Here is a 27719-nt window from a genome sequence, read left to right on the forward strand (position 1 = left end):
GCCTAAAACCATTTTTGTGTCAAAAAGAAAATTCGGCAGAAAAATCAACCTTTTATTTTTGTTCCAGGACTTAATAATTCAATTGTATTTTTCCCCTGAAAAAAGCCATAAACAATGATTGCAATGGTTAAATAAGTACTTTTTTCCTTTAAAAGTCTTATAACATTATGACCAAATTACTTCCAAATTTATCTTGATTGATTTCTAAATAAGACATACCACTTTAAAGTGAAATTCTTGTATTACAAACAGCCAAAAAACAAGAGAGGAAAACTGTATTATTTTAAAGCATGCTTAAATAAATAAATGTTTTGCAGATCACTAATAGCCAATAACATTGTTTGGAAGGTTTGGAGGTGATCTGGTTTGCATTAAACATATTTACACTTTAAAATGCCTTCGTGAATTAAGTCAAGCTTTACTGCAAACAGATGCTAAGAAATATGAAAATATATAGAGTTTGCTGTATTAAGATTATCATAATCTAAGGGACTCATTTCATAAGATTTTCAATAACTGTTTGGCATTATATTTTCCAGAGAGCACAATCAGATGAACTGGAAAAAATTGAAAAGCATGGCCGGTCCTCCAAAGACAAAGAAAATGCCAAGTCTCTGGACAAACCTGAACAGTAAGAACAGGACCTTGTTGAGGGCAGCCTCTTTCCACTTGGAAAACGTAGCATCTTCCGTGCATAATTGTTATGAATATGAGGATAAACACCTGTTTATGTGAATTATATTCTTCTTCACTTGGCTTTATTTCCTTAGGTTCCTTTATGAACTGTCACTCATCCCCAACTTTTCAGAACGAGTCTTCTGTATCCTCTTCCAGTCCACATTTTCAGAAAGCATTTGCTCAATTCGTCGCAAACTAGAATTGCTACAGAAATCGTGTGAGGTGAGTTCCAGTCCATAGACAGCTGACGATTGAGTTCTGATATTTAATTGCGTTCAGTCATGTCCACATTTCAAAATCGTTTTCTTTTATTTACTCTACAAATAAATTTGGAGAATAGCAGTTCCACAAAAGAGAACATACGATGACTAGTTTCAAGATCAAAGAAAAACTTGGAGAGTTGCGCGCCGTGGGGCTGGTTGCTGCAGCGTGCTCGTTATGCTCCCACGTCCGGGGATTTCTGCCCCTTCTGCTTTTGCCAAAACAAAATTTTCACTTTCCTTGGCCCTTTCTTACATCAGACTTCAGATTAAATGTGATTTGAAGGCATTTTATTTATTTGCCTTCAGTTTTGGAAGGGGCCTTCAACAAATTGTTAATGATTCCATCCAAATGATTTAGGAACAGCTGTACGACTCAACAGAAGATGAATATTCTCCAGAAAACAAAGAATAAATGCTTGGCATGAATTACCAATATTACCATTTAAAACAATTTGTCAAAAATCAATAGTACCATTCGTTCTGGTTGTGGTAAATTATTTTGAAAAGTAGTAAGATGTTATTAAAGACACATTTTCAGAGGAAAGAATACTTGCAAATTCCAGCTAAGCTTCATGTTTTGGAAGAAGTGAGTGTGAACTTTTCAGGGATAAGTCTAAATTTGGAATTAATCGTTAAAACTGTGCTTTGGTTTCCTACAATTTATGCCAAAAATTTGTATCGTAGGTACAATTAGGGTGACGGCAGCGACATTCTTTTCTAGTAGTTCTCATATTACAACCTTATTTGTTTTCCATGCAGTTGCATCAGAAATGCCTTAGAATGGTGTCTGTCACTTTACAAATGTGTACCTGAATTCTTGTAGGTGGTACAACTTCCTAAAGCTAACTTTGGGTAAACTAAAAATAAAACTATCCTATAATCCAGCATTTTCACCGTTAGGTATTTACCCAAAAATACAGATTTGAAGGGGTACATGTACCCCGATATTTATAGCAGCATTATCAATAATAGCCAAACTATGGAGAGAGCACAAATGTCTGTTGACTGATGGACTGATGAATAGATAAAGAAGATAACTTATATACATGTATACATATGTATATACATATGTATGTGTACATATATATGTATAATGTACATATATATGTGTACATATATATGTATATATATGATGGAATATATCATCAAAAAGAATGAAATCTTACCATCTGTAATGAAGTGGATGGAGCTAGAATGTATTATGCTAAGTGAGATAAGTCAATCAGAGAAAGACAGATACCATATGATTTCACTCATATGTGGAATTTAAGAAACAAAATGGATGTGAACCTATGGGAAGGAGTGTGGGAAAGAGAAGAGAGAGAAACAAACCACAAGAGACTCTCAATGTTAGAGAACAAACTATGGGTTGACAGAGGGAGGTGGGTGGGAGATGGGCTAGATAGGTGATGGGTACTGAGGAGGACACTTGTGATAAGCAGTGGGTGTTGTATGTAAGTGATGAATCACTGAATTCTACTCCTGAAATTAATATTGCACTGTATGTTAACTAAAATTTAATAAAAAAATAAAGTTAACTTTGGAGACACTACTCTTAAAATATCCTAATAATATACAATGATACAGTTTGGATGTGACCCAAAATTATTAGTATGATATGAATATCTGCCACTGACTTAAGAGAATTCAAAGAAAACTTTGTCTAAGAGATAAAATGTTCTTTACTCTATCTTACAGACATTAAAAAATGGCCCAGGGGTTATGCAAATTCTGGGTTTGGTTCTTGCTTTTGGCAACTACATGAATGGTGGAAATAAGACTCGAGGACAGGCAGATGGCTTTGGGTTAGACATTCTTCCGAAGCTGAAAGATGTTAAAAGCAGTGTAAGTATTTTGTGTGAATGAATGTAGGCAAATTGAGAATTAGAAGGTTTGTTTAGTAATGAGTTTGACTGTAAACATGTTGTAATAAATGTTTATGTTCCAAGGTAAAAAATGTCTTTATGTTCTGAGCTAGGTAAAAGTATATGGCCTTCGTATGTTTATGATTTTGTGAATGTTTCCCAAAGTGAATAATTATTAATACTACGTTTAATGAATAATTGAGTAGAGAATAAAAATAATTATTTTTTCAGTCTATCATTACCATGTCTGCTAAAATTTATCCTTTTGGAGTCTGAGGACTAATTAATTTTCATAAATTAGACAGTATTATTCTTCTCTTCTGTGTTAAGTAATGGAGGCCAATAGGCTTGTGTTTTAAAAACAAAACGAAGATGGGTGAAAGTAGATTATAAATAAAATGTAAAAAATTATCTTATTTTTCTACATATCATATTCCCCCTGACACTGGTATATGTGGGAATGCCCAAGCCCTTTTGCAGGACTAATTAATTTTTGATCCTACTTCTATACTGGTATTTGTTTAAAGTTAACATCTAAGAGATTATGAGAGTGCCAGTAAAAATATAAGATTAGGGAACAACCATGATGGTTAGAATTAATGTCTGAGAATATAAACTTAGAAGATAATAGGATTCTATTTCTCTGTTGGAATCTCTACACAGAACTGTATGATAAAGGAAATTATGGACATGTTTTTAAAACATTAAGTTTAAGGGGTGCCTAGGTGGCTTAATCAGTTGAGCATCCGACTTCAGCTCAAATCATGTTTCGAAGTTTGTGAGTTCAAGTCCCACATTGGGCTCTGTGCTGACAGCTCAGAGCCTGGAGCCTGCTTCAGATTCTGTGTGTGTGTGTGTGTGTGTGTGTGTGTGCCCCTCCCCTACTCACACTCTGTCTCTTTCTCTCTCAAAAATAAACATTTAAAAATATTTTAAAATATTAAGTTTAAGTAAGTAGTTGGCTCATAGAAATGGAAATAGTAGAATTGTTCTTCCTAGATAAAGAATATAGTTGAACCTTGAATGATGTGGGGCTTAGGGCACTGACCTCCCGCTCAGTCAAAAAGCCACGCATAACGTTTGACTCCCAAGACTTAAGTACTAACAGCCCACTGTTGACAAGAAGTCTAACCAATAACGTTAATCTATTGACACCTATTTCATATGTTATATGTAACATATATACTGTATTCTTACAATAAAGTAAGCTAGAGAAAATATTATTAAGAAAATCATAAGGAAGAGAAATTACATTTCCAGTATTATACTGTATTTGTTGACAAAAATCTATGTGTAAGTGGACCCACGCAGTTCAAACCCATGTTGTTCAAGGCTCACTTTATGTCTCCCTCATAAGAAACAGACACTTTTTTTGTTGTTGTTTCTGGTGGTCAACAACTCATTTGTTCATTCATTCATACATACACTCATATATTCATTTAACATTCTTTCATTGAGTTCAGTGAAATACCAGTTACTACTTTTCCAGAATTGAATAAAGCATAATCCTTTCTTGGAATACCAGCAGCATGTAATTTTTGTGATTTTTTATGGGTATATTTGTTCAGATGCTAGTATATTTGTATGACACAAATTTTCATAGGAACCTCCAATATGTCAACCTGATAAATCACATTTGTTCAAAAGCAAAAGCTCTCTTGGAAGCATTGAATAGTTCTTAACAACTGATTGTTGAATTGAAACAAGTAACTTTTTCAAATAATACTGGAACGTAAATATCATTGACATAATTTTTAACATAAAAATGGATCTGAGATAGATGCTGATAATCATAATTACATATGAATAAAGGATTATTTGGGTTTTTTTATTGGTTAGTATATCTTATTCAATCTCCAAGTAAGTTAAATTTTATTAATTTAAATAATTAAGGAGTATCGTAGATAAAAATTACATAATAAAATCAAGAAGCAAGATTTTTTGTTTTTAATAATTTCATTTGCATTCGCATAAGAGTTATACTAGTCTTCCTGATTTGATTCTTGCTCTATAAAATGAATATAACTGTGTCTACTTCTTAGTACTGTTTGTGGACCTGCATGGACGGAGCTGTTACTCAGATCACTCAGAATTTTCACTCAGCATGCCTATCAGCAGGCAGTTAATAAATGTTTTGTTAATTCATTCAAGTACTGCTAACTGTACTGCATATTTCTTTGAATTATATTAGGAAAGAGAACGGAAAGTTGGTTAAATTACATGCAAGCAAATGATGTTCCTGAAAAATATATTAATTTTACTATTTTAAGATATTACTGCATAATATCTTATTATATTATTACTATACATTACAATGAAGAAGGTCTCTAAAAGCTGTATTATCATATGTCAAACTAAATTATGAAAGGATATTGCTTTTTATAAATAGAAGGAAAATAATCATTAGATTGAACATTTCAGGGAATGTAGTTTGTGTCATATGGTTTTTAAATATGTGTGTGTGTGTGTGTGTGTGTGTGTGTGTGTGTGTGTGTGTGTATTTGTCCTCCCACATTCAGAGTATCTAGTTCTAATTTTGAATGATGAAAACTTAATACCTTTTAAAGGTGCCAGAAAGGAGGTAAAAACCTATTCTTTGAAGCCTGTTAGAATAGAAACAATTCTACATTTTTTTCCATAGAAATACACACTGCATTGTTTATAGCTACCTGGATATTAATTCCACAATCTCAGATGCTGACATAGCAATTTATAATATAGACTCGCATTTTTAAAGCTCCTGCTGACTTGAAATTGTACTTAACTTTGTTTTCTTTATCTACTAACAAGCCTCAATCAAACTTACTGTTGCAGATTGATACCTGCTGGTCCAGAAGTGGTATAGAAATGCTGGCAATGTTAAATCATTTCAGTTAAGATAGTAGTTATACTTTTAAACATAAAGCATGATAATTAGTGAACTAATTTTCTGATCAAAGAGGGTAAAACAGGAAAGTATTCACAGTTGAGACTCCACCCTTGAACAGCTGGGTTTCCACTTGGGGCTTAGATGAAAACACTGGGGAAAAACAGGATCTTCTGTGCCGGTGAAATCCTTAGATGTAGTGGCTGTAGTGCTTTGAAATATCGAATTTCACATTTTATTCTAAATGTTCTCATCTGTGTGTTGATTTACTGGAATTTATTTTATTTGACGCTGTAATATTTAAAAAATATATTTTTACTTACTTTGGTCTTTCTGCCTAGGACAATAGCAGAAGCCTTTTGTCATACATTGTCTCCTACTATCTTCGAAATTTTGATGAGGTAAGGCAATTTTTACAGTGATATTTTGTTATTGCTTATTGTTGAGTGATTTGGCAGTGTTTGCTATTTTGCCATTGCCATTGTTGTATCATTTTTATTTACATTGATGCTGATTTGTTTTAAAATTATGTGTTTTTGCTAATTAGGATGCTGGAAAAGAACAGTGTGTTTTTCCACTGCCAGAACCTCAGGACCTTTTTCAGGCTTCACAGATGAAGTTTGAAGATTTTCAAAAAGATCTCAGAAAACTAAAGAAAGACTTGAAAGGTAACTTATAATCTTAAAGAGTCATGTTTGTATTATTTATGCTTTGTTAATGAGAAAAACCTGACTTTTCAATGTTTTTTAAGACAGCAAATCTTTAACAGCTTTGTAAAACTAGATTTTTTTTAGTGTGGCAAAAGAAAAATTTTGCCAATAGACTAGTTTTTTTGTTGTTCAAAAAGTTACGTGTATTAGACATTTAGATATTGAATAGCATATTTAGATATTGAATAGCATATTACTTGAATAGCAATCCCCTTGATCAGAAACAAATTTGATCATCTTGTTTCCACTTTATAGCCAAGAACATTTGTCCATTTATCATGATATTGTTAAAAGATAAATAGTTCCTCCCTATTGGGTATACTTGCACAAGATGTTGTGGTTTGTGAACTTTCCTGGGAACAAAAATCTTCTCTCACATGTTTGGTCAAAAAACACATGTATGTATAACATCTTTATTAATAGTCACAAAGCCTTGTATCAAATCATTTTGAAGAGAGTCTAAAATTCTTCAGATTTCTAGAAAAGACCCTGGAGAGCCAAAGCAATCTTGAAAAAGAAAACCAAAGAAGGAGGCATCACAATCCTGGACTTCAAGCTATACTACAAAGCTGTAATCATCAAGACAGCATGGTACTGGCACAAGAACAGACACTCAGATCAGTGGAACAGAATAGAGAACCCAGAAATGGATCCACAAACGTATGGCCAACTAATCTTTGACAAATCAGGAAAGAACATTCAATGGAATAAAGACAGTCTCTTCAGCAAGTGGTGCTGGGAAAACTGAACAGAGACATGCAGAAGAAGGAACCTGGACCTTTCTTATACACGAAAATAAACTCAAAATGGATGAAAGACCTAAATGTAAGATAGAAAGCCATCAAAATCTTTGAGGAGAAACTAACATTTTAAAATAAAAAATATCAAATTGGAAAAGAAGAAGTAAAACTGTCATTATTTGCTGAGGACATTTTATATACAAAAAATCCTAAAGACTCCACCAAAAACTAGGAGACTAATAAACTAAGTTGCAGGGTACATAATAAATATACAAAAGTATATTACATTTTTATATAGCAACAAAGGACTATCCAAAAGAGAAATAAAAGAAACAATCTCATTACAACTGCATCAAAAAGAATAAAATACCCAGGGATAAATTCGACCCAGAATGTGCAAGATCTGTACACTAACACCTATAAGACATTGATGAAAGAAATTAAAGAATATACAAATAGAAAGCTATTCTGTATTCATTGTTTGGAAGACTTAATATTGTTAAAAATGTCCACATTACCCAAAGCAATCTACAGATTCAATGCAATCCCTATCAAAATTCCAATGGCCTTTTTCATAGAATTAGAACAAATGATCCTTAAATTTGTATAGAACCACAAAAGATCCACAATAGCCAAAGCAATTTTGAGAAAGAATAAAGCTGGAAACTTAATACATACCTCCTGATTTCAAGGTATATTACAAAGCTAGAGTAATCAGAACAGTATAGTATTTGCATAGATCAACTGAACAGAATAGGAAGCCCAGAAATAAGCCCATATATATATGGTCAATTAATTTATGACAAAGGAGGCAAGAACATACAATGGGGAAAGGATGGTCTCTTCAATAAGTTGAGGCTGGGAAGACTGGACATCCAAATGCAAAAAAAAAAAAAAAAAAAAAAAAAAAAAAGAAAAGAAAAAGAAACTGGATAGTATCTTACACCATACCCCAAAATTAACTCAACATAAGTTAAGGACCTGAATGTAAGACCAGAAACCATAAAACTCATAGAAGAAAACATAGGCAGTAAGCTGCTTGATATCAGTGTGGGTGATATTTTTTTGGATCTGACTCCAAAGGCAGTGGCAACAAAGGCAAAATAAACAAATGGGATGGAATCATTCTAAAAAGCTTCTACACAGAGAAGGAAACAATCAATGAAAGGACAAGGCAACTTACTAAATGGGAGAAGATATTTGCAAATGATAAATCCAATAAGAGGTTAATATCGAACCTATGTAAAGAACTCAAACAACAACAAATACATAAACAATCCAATTACAAATGGGCAGAAGATTTGAATAGACATTTTTCCAAAGAAGACATGCAGATGGCCAAGAGGCACATGAAAGATGATCAACATCACTAATCATAAGGGAAATCCAAATTAAAGCCACAGTGAGATCTTACTTCATGCCTGTCAGAATGGCTAGGATCAAAAGGACAAGAAACAAGCATTGGTGAGGATGTGAAAAACAAGGACTCTGCCTGCACTGTTGTAGTGTAAATTGGTGTTGCTACTGTGGAAAACAGTATGGAGTTTCCTAAAAAAATTTAAAATACAACTGTCATGGAATATAGCAATTCTACTTCTGGGTATTTATCTAAGGAAAATGAAAATACTAATTTGAAAAGCTCTGCGTGCCCCTGTATTCATTGCGGCATTATTGACAATAGCCAAGATATGCAGGTAACCTAAGTGTCCATCAATAGATGAATGGATAAAGATGTGGTATGTATATATATGTATATACAAACACACAGAGGAATATTACTGAACCATAAAAAAGAAGGAAATCGTATCATTTGAAATAACATGGATAGATCCTGAGTGCCTTTTGTTGAATGAAATAATTCTGACAGAAAAAGACAAATACTGTATGATTTCACTTGTATGTAGAATCTAAAAAGAACAAAGTAAAACAAAACAAATTTCATAGATACAGAGAATGGATGGGTAGTTGTTGTAGGGGAGGGGTTTGGGTGGTAGAAAAAAATGGGTGAAGGGGATCAAGATGTACAAACTTCCAATTATGAAATAAATAGGTCACGGAAATGTAATATACAGCAGGATGACTTTAGTCAGTAATATTGTATTAAAAATTTGAAAGGTGCTATTAAAGGAAATCTTAAGAGTTCCCATCACAAGGGAAAAAAATGTTTGTTGATAGATGTTAACTATTGGGGTATCCATTTCATAATGTATACACATATTGAATCAGTACATCATTTACCTAAAACTAGTATCATCTTATATGTCATTTATACTTCAATGATAATTTTTAAGATAAAGAGATTTTATGTGAGAAAAAGTAATGTTTATACAGATAGTTTATATATATATATATATTATTTTATTTTATTTATTTTTTTTTTGTAAAATGTCTTTGTGATCATGAGGGTTGTTGCACAGTTGAGAACACCTCAGTTGTGTGTGTAAGCCTCCTGCTAAATCTGTTAAGCACCGACAGGGAATAAATAAGTTTATGTGAGATTTTCATTTGATGTTGCATTACTAGATAAAAAGAAGAGACTTGATTACCTCTGTCCATAAATCAAATGTGATATCACTTTTTAAGAGATTGTATCCCAATTTTGAAATATTTATCCAAAGATTTTGATCTAGAATCAAATTTATGAAGTTGATATTTTCATCACAGATGCTTTTACATGGATTTAAATCCACAGAGCAACATCATATACTTACATTTTCTAAACACTCAATAGCATTCGTTTATAGTCCTGGTGCATGTTAGGCATTTGCTAGTTTGCCACGGATACCAAAAGATATAAGTATCACTGCCAAGGAGGGGTGAAATTCTGTCACTTAGATGTTCTCCCTTAGAGCCTCAAATATGGGTGCTCACTGATTGAGCCCAAGAATGACTGCCTCATTTAAAAAAGATACATAAAACTATGTTACATTTGTAGAATACTATATTATTATGTATTTAAGAATGATTTCTTGGGGCGCCTGGGTGGCTCAGTCGGTTAAGCGGCCGACTTCGGCTCAGGTCACGATCTCGCAGTCCGTGAGTTCGAGCCCCGCGTCAGGCTCTGTGCTGACAGCTCAGAGCCTGGAGCCTGTTTCAGATTCTGTGTCTCCCTCTCTCTCTGCCCCTCCCCCGTTCATGCTCTGTCTCTCTCTGTCTCAAAACTAAATAAACGTTAAAAAAATTTTTAAAGAATGATTTCTTAAAACAATAAGAAACCCAAACCATTCATGTGTAGTATGTATTATACTTAAAATTTTGCCAGGTATCTTGGTTTGCTTATGAAATTCTGTTTCCTTTTTCTCTCTCTCTTTTCTCTCTCTCTCTCTCTCTCTCTCTGTCTCTTTGATTGGGTGCTAGGGGCATTTCTGGAATCTGGAAAATATTTCACACTTTGATCAACAATTCAGTCTTGCAAAGTAGGATTTTGTACTTTACCAGTGACTTAATAAATGAGTGGAATGGTAATCTTATTACCAGGGAATTTTCTGTTTGGTTCGGTTGGCTTATCACTTTGGAATGTTACCTCATTTATTTTTCCTATCTACATAGTTTCTTACTACAATTATTAAATGTACATGTAGCCATGAAAATGCAAGTTCTCACAAGTCTTAGAGCTAAAACAAAGGAACTAGCACCCACCAGATAGTGGTGTTGAAAGGAAGTGTAACCATCGCCACTGAGTACTGTTTCTTCTTGCTCATCTGTCTTCTTAAGTAATGTGGTTCACTACTCGGATTGGGCACTGCAGGAGTGTTTTAGCAATTTTTAGCACTTTAGAGGGTTGAGAAGGTGGTGATTTTAAGCCCCACAGTTTATACTTTCTATTGGGTGAAGACAAAGTTCTCTAAAAAACTATCAACTATCACCGATAGCATTTGTTAGAACAGTACTTTCTCATTTGTCTATGAATTGTTGCAATTTGCTGCTCTAGCAATGGGAAGTTTCATGACCAAATGAATGAATATAAGAAGTGCTGGGTAAGATGAAGAGAATTTAAGGAGTTCTCTGAAAGAAGGGTTGGCAGCAGTTTCCTAATTTATTTGACCACAAAGTCCTTTTTTTCAGAGTATCTGGTAGCTTCTCTAGTCAGTGGAACACATTTTAAGAAATACAAACCTGGTACCAAGTTAGTAACAGACGCATGGCATTTTCCAATGAGGAGCTTACAGTGAAAGTGGAGAATGAAAGTGTAGTTTATGAACTAATGCTCATTTGTGTTCTAGTAAAATGAGATTAGTTGAAGAGCTATTTTTTTTAAATTTTTTTTTAACATTTATTTATTTTTGAGACAGACAGAGAGAGAGAGCATGAACAGGGGAAGGTCATAGGAAGAGGGAGACATAGAATCTGAAACAGGATCCAGGCTCTGAGCTGTCAGCACAGAGCCCGACGCGGGGCTCGAACTCACGGACCGCGAGATCGTGACCTGAGCCGAAGTCAGCCGCTTAAGTGACTGAGCCACCCAGGCGCCCCTAGTTGAAGAGCTATTTAACACGCTGTCAAACTGTGAGGTAGCCTTTGAATACTGACAAAAATCATAATTTAATCATTCCTTTAATGTTTTGCTTTTCCAAAATTTGACTTTTCCCACTGGGGAAAAAAGATATTTTGTGACACAAGGAAGGAAATCATAAGAGCTGAAATTTAAATTCATTTTCTGGGAAAGTTTTAGCATGAATGCAGCATTTCATATAAACAAGTCATAAAATAAAATTGCCTTGTGTTCCTTTCTGGAATGAAATGGGTATAAATAGATATGTACATTGATTTGACTAAATGGGTGTCAAATGGGAGACTATTGGATTATGTTATTTTTAATATTATTTAAAATAATGTCTACTTTGACAAATAGCCTATTAAAAATGATTCCTTCTAAGTGATCAAATTAGGTAATTCATTTAGGAAAATTCAAAAATTCAAATAACCTGTTCACTTTTTTCTTTTTTTTTTTTTCAAGAAGAAAGTTGTGTTTAGAAGGTTTAGAAACTGAGCTGATGTGTATACAGAACTTATCCAAATACTTTCCATATAATAAATATTGGCTATTCACAAGGAAAAATAGAATAAATTATGTGATTAATTTGATAAAAAAGAAACTATAACCATTAAATTACTCATCTTCTGCCTCTGTCACTTGTTTTATTTCTGCTTACAGACGCTTTCTATGTCTCAGGAAGACTGGGAAATAATATGTTTATGGCTCAGGCATTTTAAGAAAACAGCTGAATCTCATTTTAACGTTTTGTAAGAGCATCCACCATGCTTGGTGTCTATACGTGTTCCCGAGATTTCCACAGCTCCTCAGGGTACTCCTCTGGATTTCTGAGCTCAGTGACATGTAGTTTGTTGAGCAACCTGATCTGCTTTTGATCTCTTTTGGCTGTCAGCAGCTTTTCTTGATGCAGCCATGCCAAATGATGACTTCTGTTCCAGTGCCTTTCTTAGTTAGAAGTTGTAGCACTTGCCACATGACTTAAATCAACTCAACATGGACAAGTCATTGAGTAATTAAGTTACCGGAACTGGGCAAGAATGTTCTCAGGCAAATTATTTCGCTTTTCTCTCCCCCTCCCCCCACTTCAATACCAGACTTGAAAATGTTTAAAATTCATGAGCTGTATCTTCAAATTGAAGTCATATCTGTGTTCAGACATATACAGGAAAACCCAGTCTTTAAAATTGTTTGTATTGATTTACATTTGTTTGTAACTATTTTATTTACAATTGTAAATTTCTGATTTTTTTGTTTAAGGAAAGAATGATGTTATAAACTCAACTCAAATGCAACCAATAGCTTTTTAAAAAATAACGTTTTATTATGATTTTAAAATGAGTATCAGTGCAGCATAGGAACAACAGACAATATTGAAAAATGCAGAAGAGAAAGTAAGTTCATCTGTGGTTCTACAGTCTAATGGTAAATAATGTTAATATTAGGCATATTTTTAAAAAAAATTTTTTTTCAACGTTTATTTATTTTTGGGACAGAGAGAGACAGAGCATGAACGGGGGAGGGGCAGAGAGAGAGGGAGACACAGAATCCGAAACAGGCTCCAGGCTCTGAGCCATCAGCCCAGAGCCTGACGCGGGGCTCGAACTCACGGACCGCGAGATCGTGACCTGGCTGAAGTCGGACGCTTAACTGACTGCACCACCCAGGCGCGCCAATATTAGGCATATTTTTATCTGGTGTTACTGCATGCATATGCACGAATTATACCAGTGGAGCCATGACATATGTAATTTTTGGCCACTGTTATTTACCCTGCTTTATATTTGGGTCATTTAATTAATTCCCATTTACATTTTCTTCTTCTGGTTTTCTATTGTTTTCACTAATTAATTTTTCAGTGTTCTCTCTCTGAATCTTCTAATACATTTTGGAAACCGTAGATAATATTTCTATTAATTTCTGTAAATTAATTATTGAACTTAAATGTTTAATATATTTTTTAAATTTATATATCTTTTTAGCATACTGTAAATTGTATTTATCTTTCCAAATAAGATGAGAGTTTTGGAACATTCTATCTAATAATTAAACTCCCATCTTTCTTCTAGTGTTATTTTTTGGACTTCTAGTCCCAATATTTTTCTTCTAAAAATTACTAATGTCTTATAATCCTTAATAATAATACTTATCGATATTAAATCAATCACTATGCTACCATTTTTAGTTCCATTTTCCCCCATCTCATTTGGGTCTTCTCTTAGTGAGGGTTGGTGGGTCTGAAATTCTTAGTCCAAAAAATGACTGAAAAAAAATCCTCCTCATTTTTGAATTCTTATTTTTTTGAATATCGAATCCTAGATTGACTTGTTTTTCGTCAGTATTTTGAAGATACTTTTTCTTCTGCTTTTGGGGTGACTTAGAATTCATTCATTCATTCATTATCTTGCTCTGTACTTAGTGAGAACTTTCAGCTTGAAAACTGTTGTTTTCTTTAATGTCTACAGAATTCTCAGCAATTATCTGTTCAGTGTTCATTACTTTTCTTCCCTTTACCTGAATCTCTTTTTAGATGTATATTAGAGCCACTTAGTCTAACTTTCTATATCTCCCAATTTCTCTTTCATATTTAAAAAATCTACCCCATGTTTTTTGCTATAGTCTTCATGCATTCCTTAACATTGTCTTCTAGTTCATGAAGTCTCTCTTCAACTCTGTCCAATGTGATGTTCGTAATATCAGTGCAACTAATAATGATATATTTGTTTCCAAGATTTCTAATATGATTTTTTATTATATCTATTTTTACCTTTAAAGTAATTCCATGTTCTTATTTTGGATATTATCATTCCTTTATCTCTTTGATGCTTAAAAAATATATTGAAGACCTTTTTGGAATTTCTATAGTTTTTGTTTCATCCTTCATTTGCCAATAGTTTTAAGCTATTTTTCTACACATTAGTTTCATTTTGGTATTGGAATGTTGACTTAGAACAAATGTCAGAAAATTGCAGCCTGTGGGCTAATTGAGCCCTCTTTTTGTAAATAGAGTTCAGTTGGGACATAGCCATACACACCCAATTATGTACGTATTGTTTATGATTGCTTTTGTGTTACAAGTTGAGGATTTGACTGTAACCATCTATCAATCAATCTGTCTCTTGCTCTCTCCCTTCTCCTGACCCCCTGGATCCTGCATTCTCTCAGTTTTTTCAATTGCTTTGGCCTGACCTGTTTTTGGCTCCCTGGCCAGAACCAAAGCTTGTGTTAGCAGCCTGGGGCCCCTGCCCTTTGCCCACATGTACATGCACATAAGGCTTACATGCATATTAGGCTTATTGCAGGTTCAATATCAAGCTAGTTAATGACTTAGCCGAGGTCTTGCCTGGAAAGCTATGCCTGCCTATGCTTGCTTCCCCAGGCACACAGCTGCATGTGGACTGTAGTTTGTTTTCATCCTCCTTTCATGATTTGGGGAACTCAGTCACAGCTCCGGGCTTTCAGTTGTGAGACTGGTTCCATTTCTGGCTGGGTGAATTCTCCCTTCACCAGTCTCTACATAAACCAAGATCTCTACCTTCTTCTCTGCAGGCACATTCCAGTGACCTCTCACTTCAGCACTGCTTATTAACTTGGGAGACTTTAATATTTCTGGCCCAAGGAGATATTAACATTTTTTACATCATAATGTGTTGTTTGGTGTTCTCTTTTTATGTTTTTATTTATTGCTATGTGTCTTCAGCAGAAGAAAGCCTCAGCCTATGAATTCCTCATTATATTGACTAGACATCTGTATTCACTTTTATAACTTACATGTTTTTTCCCACTGAAAATTATAACATGAGCATTTTCCCATGCCATTTAATACAATTCAAAAACCATTTCAGATGATTTCACAATAATCCTTCTTATGAGTGTGCCATAATTTAGTGAGTAATTTGATTCTTGTAAGAAATTAGACTTTTCCCAGTTTTCCCTACTCTTAAGAAATATGTTGAACATCTTTATTCATAGTGCTTTTACTATGTCTCTGATTATTTCCTTAATATAGATTCTTAGATTCATAATTACTAGATCAAAAGCACTGAACTTACTTTTTTAGATTCTTGATGACTTATTAGATTTAGAGTGTAAGGAATCTTAGAGAAATTATAGTCTAATACCTTAATTTTCATTCAACAAATTTTCATTAAATTAATAGAAAGTACAAATAAAAAATAGACCCTTCCTTCATAGTTCATAGCCTAATAAGAGGGCCAATGATTATATGAATAACCACTATGAGGTATAATAAATGTATTTTGGTGATATAAATAAAATACTACAGAAACACAGAAAAGGTCATGATTAAATATATTTGAAAAATTATATTTAAATTGGACTTTGAAAGATCAGTAAAATTTCCTCCAGGAGAAAGAAAAATAAAATTTCAAGCATTGGAAAGAGCATGAACAAAGTCACCAGTCTTGTGACTATTTCAGTTTTGATTGTCTATTGATCTGTGAGGCCAGGAATTTTTTAATTTATACCAAGTTTATATCTGAGGGTAAAAAACATTCACACCTGAGTTGGCTCATTACAGAATTCATAAGTAGGGTCAAAACTGTGCATATATATGGTTTGAAAAGGCCCAAAGCCAGTAATTTTGATATGCCTTTCAAGGTAGTTTGCTGTGCCTACTCCATGCCTTGACTCAATTTAATCTATGTGATGTTGATATTATCATTAATCCTCTCGTTAGTGATTAGGTAACTACAAGTTATAGATATTAAATACCCTGCAAATGAGGGCTGGATTTCAACCTGAGGAGCCCAATCCAGAGCTCATCCTCTTAACATCAACACTAATATTGCCCCCTGTTTAGGTTTACTGAATGGAACCCTTCAGGGAAGATTTGACATTGACCGTCTTAGTTCTTACAACATACCTGACATGATCTGGACTTAGTGAGTGAGTGAACCAATAAAGTAAAGAAATGGATGGTGAAATCTGCTAAAACTAGAGCATAAGGTGCTCAGGGGTGTGTAACTGGAGGATGTCTAGGCATACTTGGGAAGGGTTTTAAGGATTGGCTGAGAAGTTTGGATTTGATTGTGCAATCATTGCTTAGACATGAGAATGCTTTTAGGCAAGAAAGCAACACTCTCAGACATGCATTTCTGAAAGCCAATTTTGAGGATTTTGTGAATGATGGTTTAGAGGGGAGACTAGAAGCAGGAGACCTAGCTAGTTATAGATGTTGAGTGCATAAGCTAAGTTCCTTATGGCTGCAGTGAAGAGTAGGATAGGTTATAGGAGTTTTACAAGGTTTTGGAACAGGAATCTGTAATTGCACTGACATATACAAGACAAAGAAGAAAGAGGTACAAGAGGGCTTTAAATTTCTAGCTTGTACACCTGGATGGATGCAAACCTATTACAGAAGGAAACACAGGAGCAGTGTTCCATAGGGATGGAAAGTAGTCTATGACTTATTTTATACATATTAAGGTCCTTCAGAACTTGAAGAAGTTCTGTCAAGAATGAAGTAAAAAAAAATATGCAAGCAGCATGAGAAGCCCACAGTCTGTTGTCATTTGGCTAAGATCAGAGTTCCAAGCTGAGTCAGCATCAGACACCCAATTTCACACATTCCTTTCAGCATGCTTTCCACTGCCCACCTAGATTTTGGTCCAGTATACCTCCCCACATACAGTGTGTTCTATAACCCATTTCTTATTACATCTAGAATTGTTATCCGTACTAAAAATCAAGAGCACTTAGTGTTAGAATGATACAATTAAAAAATACCTATACTAAGGTATAATTTAGTTAGAAATAGGTGAGAACCTGAATCTTTCAGATTATAGTGTGCTTTAGCATGGCATATTGAAGAGTGGGAGGGATACTAATAGAATCACACATGAGTTGTTGAGCTCTATTTTCTTTTTATAAGGCATTTCTGTATGTCCTTGTTTTTCTGTTGCATCATGTGTACCTGTCTCATGTAATACAAATCTTTTACAAGTGATCTATCAAATTTTCATTTTCCTTATTCTTCTCTGAAATTGTGGAATTGTATTTTTACTGCACGTAATTTTCCTTGTTGGAATTTAGTATGTATCAGACATGTCTATAAAGTACTAAGCCTGGTCTGTTTAAGTCAACATAGTTTATTCAAATATGTGTTCGCCTCAGAGGCAGCTGAACTCAGAGTTGGCATTTATTGAGCACCTTTTATTGAAGATACTTTGCTCAATTCCTAGAAGGAAAAGATGAAAAATAAATTGATCATTACACTTCAAGAATGTATCATGTAGGGAATTACAGACAGGTAATTACACCATAGTATAGTAATGATGTTAACAGAAAGAAGAGTGGAAGGTGAGCCTGAAGCCGACTAGTTGGCTAAGGAAGACTTGAGTTAGGAATTGCTGTTAGAATGGAGTCATGACTTATGAATACTTTATAGGTGAAAAACTTATGGAGGGAAATTTGGACAGGCAGATCACCAAGTTCCATGGCATGAGAGGAGTATGTTCTTGGAATTGTGAATAATCCGACATGACTCAATTAGAGGCTGAGTGCAGGGAAGTAGAAAGTGATAAAACCATAGAGATATGTAGCAACTAGATCACAAAAGCCAGCATATGCACGCTGGACAGGAAGACTAGAAATGGGTAAGGAGTGTGTGTGGACCTAGAATAGGTGGGAAGGAGAATGAAGAGGGGCAGAGGAGGATTTCAGGCAGAGGAAAGGTCCAAAATCCCCTGCATTCTTGGAACACAGTGAGTATGACATGAGAGAGAAACTTTTCTTATCATGTAGAGTGTACAAGTTTATATGCTTTATAGCTTTACATTTTATCCTGAACATAGTATCCAGCCCCTTGAAGATTCTGCGTACGGAAGTGGAGTGACATGACTTATGTTGCGGAAATATTGCTCTAGCGGGCATAGAACTGGGGAGACCAGCTATGAAGGAAGTCAAATAAAAGATGGTAGTGGTTTTGACCAAGGATGACACCGAGACGATCGAAAGAAACTAACAAATCTTTCTAATTTTTAGGGGCAGTAAGAGTGATGTAAAGCAATCGTACCACTTTATAATCTCCTTCCTGTCAACGCTATGCAGGTTGTCATAATGTTTTGCTGTTTGAGATGTTTGCATTTATTCACAAAAGACTTGAAAGAAATGTTTTAATTTCTGATATTTTTTTCCAAAGCTAGTAAGGTTCAAATGTCGTTTTCTCTCTTCTCGTACCCCCTTTCTTCCTCCATACTAATATGCACATGCACTTAATTCAAGTAAACATTGTTCAAGATTCTTAGACTTTTCCTGCTGGAAATCTCTTGAATCTATCTCCATTACTTTCAGTGGTAATTTTGCTAGTGGAAGGGAGAGTTAATGAGAAGAAAATCAAGTTGTCAGTCATTCAAGTCTAAGATTTGATGCCATTTATTCATGTTAGAAAAAACTAATAAAGTTGTACTTTCTCACTTAAACTAATCACTTATTTTTCTGACAAGACTGCCTTGAGAAGGCCACGGCTAATTGAAGGTGATTAGTTCTCTGACATTTTGAGTTAAGATACATTTAATTTCATAAATCATTCATGATTGTGTTACAAAGTCTACTTTACAAAAATGTTTTTCTTTTCTTTTTCTTTTTTTGAATTAATCTTTTCTAGATTAATTCAAAGATGTAAGGTGCCCTTTTGCACAGGGACACAGTATAAGCAAATTATCACAGGAAAGCATAGTCTTCCCATATGTAGTATGTGGTCACTACGGGCTTAAAGTCATTTACAACAATCTCGATGCAAACGTTTCATTCTCTGCGACTGAGGTTCTGCAGTTATTTCTTTCTTCATTTAAAATTGGCAAACTCTGGGGCGCCTGGGTGGCTCGGTTGGTTGGGCGGCCGACTTCGGCTCAGGTCACGATCTCGCGGTCCGTGGGTTCGAGCCCCGCGTCGGGCTCTGGGCTGATGGCTCAGAGCCTGGAGCCTGCTTTGAATTCTGTGTCTCCTCCTCTCTCTGCTCCTCCCCTGCTCATGCTCACTCTCTCTCTCAAAATATATAAACATTTAAAAAAAATCTTTAAAAATTTTAGGAAGAGAACGTGAAATATTGGCAAAGATGTGGATTAGTGAGAACTCCTTTACACTGATGATAGCAATATAAATTGCTGTGCTTTATTTTGAAACCTTGAAGGTAGTGTTGTCTCTCGGCCCAAGGACATGATGTAGGGAGCACATAGGACTTTTCCAAAGTATTCGTCAAGTTCTCTTTCTTAAGTTGGAAACTGGGTATATGTTATGTACATGCTTTATATGCTTCTCTGTAGTATGATGTCTTTAATAATTTTATTTAAGAGGAAATAAAAATAGGGAACCACCCAGGAATCTGTTCAAATGAGAGTTGAAATTTAATCATCTGGGCCATATGAATTTAAAATATGTGATTACTCAGACTTTTTTATTCTTTCGGAAGAAATTATATAGCTTAGCAAATTCAAGAGTAAAAGCAATTAAAGAACAGGTGAAATTTAATGAAAAGAACAAGCTGTGTTTTAAATGAGCTGTGTTTTAAATGACTTTAAACATATGTTTGTCTATGAATTGTACTAATATAAAATCCTTTATATACATTGTGCTAATGTAAAACCTTTTTTGGGGAAATATTAATCGGGAAAACTGGCATATCTTCTGGTGAGCCATTCAACCAGACTGTCTATACAAGCAATTAATAGAAATTAAATTAAGTACTAGTGACAAACAGCTGCTGAGTACTTAGGAAAAGATAATCCATTCGTTTTGATTTACTGCTTCTAGTGAAGTCAGAAAAGCAGAAATCACACTTATTATTTTAATAGAACTAACATAGAGAATTAGGTTAACACATTTCGGAGGACAGAAAAACCAAAAAGGGAATGCTCAGGTAAATATTGGAAGCAGCTATCATGCCTAGGGCTAGGGCAGCCCAGTGAAGAGTTTGGGGGTTATCAAAGAACCTAGAAATGCCAGGAGAGCTTTCTGCAGGGCTGTAGAGTCCTCTGTGGAGAGGGTATGGCCTGAGAAAAGAGTACCTGAGCCCCTTGAATGGAGGCCCCGTAGAAGTGGGATTGAGGACGCAGAGGAGGAATCCCGCAGAGCTGGATGGAAGAAGGCAGGGAGAAAGACCCCTTGGAGCTGAAATTAGGGAGCTCGGTGGTTCCTGCAGAGCCCGAACTGAGGAGTTTGGGGAGAAGGGGATTCGCACAGTTGGGATTGGGGAGATGAGACGTGAGGGTCCACACAGCTGAGACTGGGGAGCTTAGAGGAGGGAGTCCTGCCTGGCTGCACTGTACTTTTATAGGATACAAAGGTGCTGGATTGGGGCCTGTGAAATAAGTCAGGAGCTGGAACCACCTACTGGTGTGGGGGGAGGAGAAGGGTCTGCGGGTGGGGCTCAAGGAAGCAGCACACGTCCATCAGCTGCTCTCCTCCCCTCCTCCAGGCCCCCTCTTCCTTCTTGAGGAAACCAGTCAGGAAGCCCGCTGGCAAAGGAAGAAGGTAGTTCGCTGAGTCCCACTGTTCCAGACCTCAGTATACATGTGCAGTTTGGGGGCTAAGGGACAACAACTTAGTAACAGACATCCTGTTGACGGATTTTATTATTTAACTTTAATTTATTTATTTATGCTATTCCAAGGGGGTCCTACATGTTTCTCTTATGGCTCTCAAAGCTAAAAATAACTAGAAGGGATTTACAGTTTTTGGAGAACCTTAAGCCATACTGTTCCCTTCTCTTCTCCAGCTAACCATCCTTTATGCTATCTTCCCACTTTGCAAAGCATTGGCTGCTTTGTAGACACTCTCACAGGTGATTATATTCATTTCAAAAACTGAGAGAAGAAAGAATTAGAACAGAGGATGGATGGGCGATTCTGACTGATAGCTTGTGCCATCGGTGCCTGTTTGAGTAGCACACTTCAGTTAATAATACCCCACGTCTTGTTTGGTTATGATAATAGTTGACTTGTCAACTCAGTTATCCCTACGATTTGTGGGTCATTCTCCACACACCTCTGCCACCTGTTTGTGCTACATATGTACGCTCTTTGATTCTGTGTCACAAAGTGTGACTTTGTACACGCGTCTTTTGAAACTCATGGCCCCTGATAAGCCCCATAATTTACTAAGAACATCCGAAATTCTGGTCCGGTGTTCTGACTTGGAACTTCACAGAAGTTTCTAATTAATTTTCTAATTAATAAAAGCAAAAACAGAATAATAAGTTAATATAAATTGCAACACTGCTGTAGCTGCTGTGCACCTCACATACGTTAACCCTTGCACTAAACTGCCTCATGTGATGGCTTCCATTTCCATGTGGCAGATGAGAAAACTAAGGTTAGCAAGATTCAGGAATTTGTCTGAGGTCTCTCAGGTAATGGGTAGTAAAAGAACAGTTAGAATCTACTCCTACTTCTGAAGCCTGAGTTCATGTTCTTGTGTGTTGCTTGTCTGTTTTATAAAAATACTTTTCAATTTCTCCATTTACATTACTAGAACATTAAAGGATATCTGGAGACACTGGCTTTCAATCCATAAGTTTGGTAAGAGTCCTAAGTGTAATTTTCCAGAAAATTTCTCTCTTAATCACCGGGAAATGTTAGAGATGATCAACACTGTATTGATAAATTGTTTTGAGTTCCTAAAATAGTTTAAAACACTTAAGATGGAATTAGTGCTCTCTCTCCATCTCTCTCTCTCTCTCTCTCTTTGTGTTTAGATATGTTTAGTAGACTTTAACATTTCCCCAAACTTAAAACCTATAAATTCCCTAATAAGTCATTGATTTCATTCCATTTCTTTCTAATACTTACTGTTCCTTTGAATGAGAGACTAGCTTCTGCATGCTTAAGTATTTTAATAACTCACTCTACATTTCGAATACTTCATAATTTTCTCAGGGTTTCTTCTGACTTCTCCTCTCCCACTGCTTATATATTTCTCTTCTTTTTTTATGGTTATTTACATACCTCTTCTTCCTTTCATTCTGTGAATTTAGGAAACTCAAACTGACAAAACACTGGAGCCCCAACACTTTACTTTGCTTTAAATATCTTTTGCTAATTCTATGTTCATAGGCCTAAGCTAGAAAACATTTCTGCTTGCAGATGGTCTGTCTTGAATTTTGGCTTCTTAAGCACTAGAAAAAATTGCTTATATCTTGAAAACGGACACACCTGTTAAGAGTTTTACTCCTTGGAGACAGTATGCTTTATCTTTATTTTTAAAATTATACACTACTTCTGTACTACAATGGAGCCCACAAGGAAGACACCATTCCTGTGGCAAAAAAACTACCCTAATGGCATCTGTTTCAGTTGATGGATGTTCCTCATTGTAGCTTGACTGCAGGGGACATTTACTAAACTCCTTTATGTCAGTGAACATCTGCCATATCAGTTACCCACTCCAGTTCCAGAATCAGCGCACATCACAATTGGAAAATTTTGGCAACCATAGTGACAGAACTACTCCTGAGCCTCTCAAGGAGACTGAGATTTCTAGGCCAGTCATAGATGCCTGAAATTATACCTCAAGTCATCTAATAATGAGGGGGGGGCAGCCAGTATGAAGCTGGGCACCTGGCCAGTAATGTCAAGATCATGTATAAGCTTCTATGATAGTCACTTACGCCCTCAACAGACATTGTCACCTAGTTCTATGGTTTTACTGCATCCTTAGAAAATGTCAGAGGCTTCGCTTAGAATAAGTTCATATATGCAGTATATTAGAATACATTGTCTAATACATTCAGTTTTATGTAAATCACTTTTATACTCAAGACATAACGTTTTATTTGTAGTATTCAATGTTAAAGAATTCATTTGAAAAATTCCAAAATATTTGAGCAACTTGCTAATTCTTGACAACATTATGGTTAAAGATGTACATGTTTGAAGATTTCTGGAACCATGTGTCAAATATTATAAGCAGGTTAGTTTGTGGTAAGGGTGCTTTTATTATTTTATTGTAAGTTGCTGCATCTGTCATCTTAAATATGGTTTAAAACTATGAATTAATAACCTTTTACAACCATCTTAGGAAAGTTGCATATTTTTACTTATTTGGAAGAGTAGAGCTTGTAAGTCATCTTTAAAAATCTGCCTGGTAACCATTACCAGCGTGTTGCAGTCACCCTGAAGTGCCAGTCAAACCATCAGCTAAAGAGACACTTGTGTCTGCAGCTGTAGAGCCTTCAGACTCTTAAACTAAAGCCAGATGTGTAAGAAAACCAAGTTTTACACTATCTGTGAAGCATACTTGACTGTTCTTAACGTTCTAAACAAGAAATTGTATTGGAGCCCCCTAGCCCCAGGTCCTTTGGTTAGAAGTCTTAAAAGTCCACGTTAGGTAAACTGGGACGTGTTATTCTTTTTTGTTGTTTGTTTATAAGTTTTATTTGATATCAATCAAACTTGCAGACAAGTCACACGCTAGTATGTGGAATTCCTGTATATTCTTTCCTTAGACCGTCAGTTGTTTATTTCTTGTCCCATTTGCTTTATCATTCCCTCCCTCCTGTCCCCCACATATAGACATGTATATATGCATGCTTGTATATACATATGTGGGTGTGCATGGTTTTATTTTTCTGGACCATACACCAGCAAGTAATGCTCCTCTACCGGTCAATATTTTAGGGTATGTAACCTAAGAACCCGAGCGTCCTTTTATGTATACACAGTATAATTGTCAAATTCAGGAAGTTTAACATTGATAAATACTGTTATGATAATAATCTACAGACCATATTCAGAAGTATTTTTCATAGCTATTTTGCCCAATCCCTACTTCACAAACTTCATTTAATTTTAATGTCTCCTTAGGCTTCTTTTTTTTTAATTAAAAAAATTAAACATTTTTATTTATTTTTGAGAGACAGAGCATGAGTGGGAGAGGGGCAGAGAGAGAGGGAGACACAGAATCTGAAGCAGGCTCCAGGCTCTGAGCTGACAGCATGGAGCCTGATGTGGGGCTCGAACTCACCAACTGTGAGACCATGACCTGAGCCAAAGTCAGATGCCTAACACACTGAGCCACTCAGGTGCCCCTACTTAGACTTCTTTAATTGAGTGCAGTTCCTTTGTCTTTCTTGACCTTACCATATTTAAAGATTGCTTATTTTGTAGATGTCTCCTCCATTGGCTTTGTCTGCAGAAGTGATATGTGCCATTTCTGCAGGCCCATGATGTCAGCTTATCTCATTACTGCTAATGATGATGGGTCACCTTGGCCATTCCTGTCATTGTGTTTAGGTGGCATCTACCGGTTCCTCCTATGAAGTTATTTGAGTTTTTTTCTTCCTTTTTGGTTTTCACGTTGTTTGGTTGTTTGGTTTTTTTAATTTTTTTTTTTTAACGTTTATTTATTTTTGAGACAGAGAGAGACAGAGCATGAACGGGGGAGGGGCAGAGAGAGAGGGAGACACAGAATCCAAAACAGGCTCCAGGCTCTGAGCCGTCAGCCCAGAGCCCGATGCAGGGCTCGAACTCACGGACCGCGAGATCGTGACCTGAGCTGCAGTCGGACGCTTAACCGACTGAGCCACCCAGGCGCCCCACGTTGTTTGTTTTTTAATAATTACTAAATTATTCGTGAGGTGACTCTTTGAGACTATGTAAATATCTTCTCAGCAGACTTTCATCCATGAATGCTAGTGTCTGTTAGGGTTTCTGGCCTCATTATTTCAATATTTATGAGTTAAAGCTTGCCATTCTTGTGTATACATATCTTTCAGCCAAATTTTGGTATATCTTTAATTCCATTTTAAGTAAACTTGCTCTTTAACATTTTATGAGAGATTTATCAGTATGAACTGAGGAGAGGTTACAGGAGAACTTGGTATGCTTGTTCCTGTAGAGTCTCAGTGTTATCTTCAGAATTCCTGAACATTTCTATAATTTGCTTCATTTTTCTGTGACAAGTTCTGAGCAAGTAGTAATGTTCATTCTCAGAAATCAAAAATTGTCCCTATGAAATATGATATGATTTGGAAAAGAGAATAGCTAGAAATAGTCAAGTTTATTTTTCTTTAGTAGAAAGTAGTCTTCAGTAATGTCATTATGACATTATGTCATCATTTATCATTAATATATTCCAAAAGAAGTTTGATTTTAAAAGGTTATGCTTGATTTATGATTGGATTTATTTATGGAGCTTTATTGTTGAATATTAAAATTCTATAAGACGTTTCCTTTGGTGAGTTTGCTGGTGGTTCAGGAATTCAGAAGAGGCACAGTGATCTGGTAATAAACAGATCATTCTTCACTACATAGATACCTTTTCACTTTTTTTCTCATACTATAAGTAGCGCATGATCTGTTTTAATGGAAGAAGTGTGCGAAGGTCTTGTGTATTTAATCATTAAAGGAAAAACTCTGGAAAATGTATTTTTATTTTATTTTTTTTATTTTATTTTTTTACACGGGAAGCCATTTTACTTTATTTTATTATTTTAAATTTTATTGCTTTATTTATTTTGACACGTTTAATATTTATTGTACATTTTTAAATATGAAATTTATTGTCAAATTGGTTTCCATACAACACCCAGTGCTCATCCCAACAGGTGCCCTCCTCAATTTCAACATCCTTTAACAAATGTTTTTTACTATTTGGATTTAACTGTAATGCAGATTTTCCAGGAACTCTATTGTGTTTTTAATAATGTTTTTAAATGACTCCTCAAGTCTGTAAGATTATAGCACTTTTTTTTTAAGTTTACATAGTCACATACCAATTTTGAAGATGATAAGCCAGGATATATTATGTTATACATATATATATATATATATATATATATATATATATATATATATATATATGTATTATACATGTTATACCATGATGCCGTACAGTTAAAAGAATGAGATCCAGTCTTATAAAGATATTTCCTTATTCTTTGTCACACTGAACATATTCATATATGTTATTGAATATATTAGATGTATATAAGATACCTATAAACTCTAGAACTTGACATTTTATTTTTATAGTTATCCAAAAGTCTCTTCCTTCTTAATATGAATAAGTAAAGTACCAACCACCCACAAATAATTGTATAGGTTGTGTATCACAATAAAGAACTTTGGAACTTTGGATTTGGGTTTTTGTACACTTTGCATAAGACTTGTGGTGTTACAAATGAGCCACCGGTGGAGGCTTAATATCCAGGTTAAGGAAAGTCATGATTATCAACATAGTTAAAAGTGCTTTTTTCACCAAGTTTTTAGTGCTTCCTCAGTATTTCAGACACTAGGCACACAGAGTTGAATAAGATAGTCCTTGACTTCAGTGAATTTAAAATAAAAGTAAATCAGAGACAAAGATGTATAACCAAATAAATGCAATGAAATAATACCATTACTAGCTATGGTTTTTGAAAGCGTCCCAACAGCTCAGTGCTTAGCACTCAAGTTCACTATCTTCATCATCCCGATTTCTAGTTGAGGCAGTTGAGGCTCAGATAATTTAAGGAGCCAGGTGAAGATCAAATAGCTACTAGGAGAACTACACTTGAATCCAGATCTCTTATCCAAAGTTTTGCTTTTATCTTCTATCATTCACACATATATAGAGAAAGGAGATACAAAGTTCAGGGGAGATGATCCTCTTCTCTTGGGGTGATAGTTGAAATTTGGGATGGATAAGGAGAGGTTCAACAATTGGTTCTGAGAGTTAAGGGTATATGTGGAGAAATTTGAAGAGATACGACGCTTTAAAAATTACAAAAAAGTTCATTGTTCCAGGAGGGTCTGATTCATTTATCCATTCATTCCCCAGAAAATTGTTGGATGTGTATTGCCTTCTAGGGAATGTTAATGAGTAAATGCAGGATGGTAGAAGATGAGGGTCCTCCTCTGTCCTCAAAGACAGTGGAGATTTTCTGTTACTCACTAAAGACAGACTATCTATGATGGACTTCTTTTAACTGATTTTTTAACTATATAAGTAATTATGTGAATATATCTGGAGTATTTTAAAGCAAGCTCCAGATATATCATTCCACAGGGAGTATACTGTACAGAGAGATTTCTGCGCAATATCTGGCTGAAAATTCTAATAATTAGAATAAATCTGCAGGGAAAAAGCTGCCTGGTAGGGAAATGAA

The 27719-nt window shown here is 35.2% G+C and overlaps 1 protein-coding gene across 2 annotated transcripts in view; it reads left to right on the top strand.

Annotated features, from left to right (window-relative positions):
* FMN2 (formin 2) overlaps positions 1-27719 on the top strand; it is a 393129-nt gene that overhangs the window by 257524 nt on the left and 107886 nt on the right. For both annotated transcript variants that reach the window (XM_027046367.2, XM_053209733.1), the window contains exons 10-14: positions 540-631; positions 771-900; positions 2640-2786; positions 6014-6073; positions 6220-6340. In XM_027046367.2, coding sequence (XP_026902168.2) covers positions 540-631; positions 771-900; positions 2640-2786; positions 6014-6073; positions 6220-6340 — 550 coding nt within the window. The remainder of the gene's footprint in view (positions 1-539; positions 632-770; positions 901-2639; positions 2787-6013; positions 6074-6219; positions 6341-27719) is intronic.

The sequence above is a fragment of the Acinonyx jubatus genome, chromosome E4, assembly GCF_027475565.1.
Source record: "Acinonyx jubatus isolate Ajub_Pintada_27869175 chromosome E4, VMU_Ajub_asm_v1.0, whole genome shotgun sequence".
Taxonomy (NCBI): Eukaryota; Metazoa; Chordata; class Mammalia; order Carnivora; family Felidae; genus Acinonyx; species Acinonyx jubatus.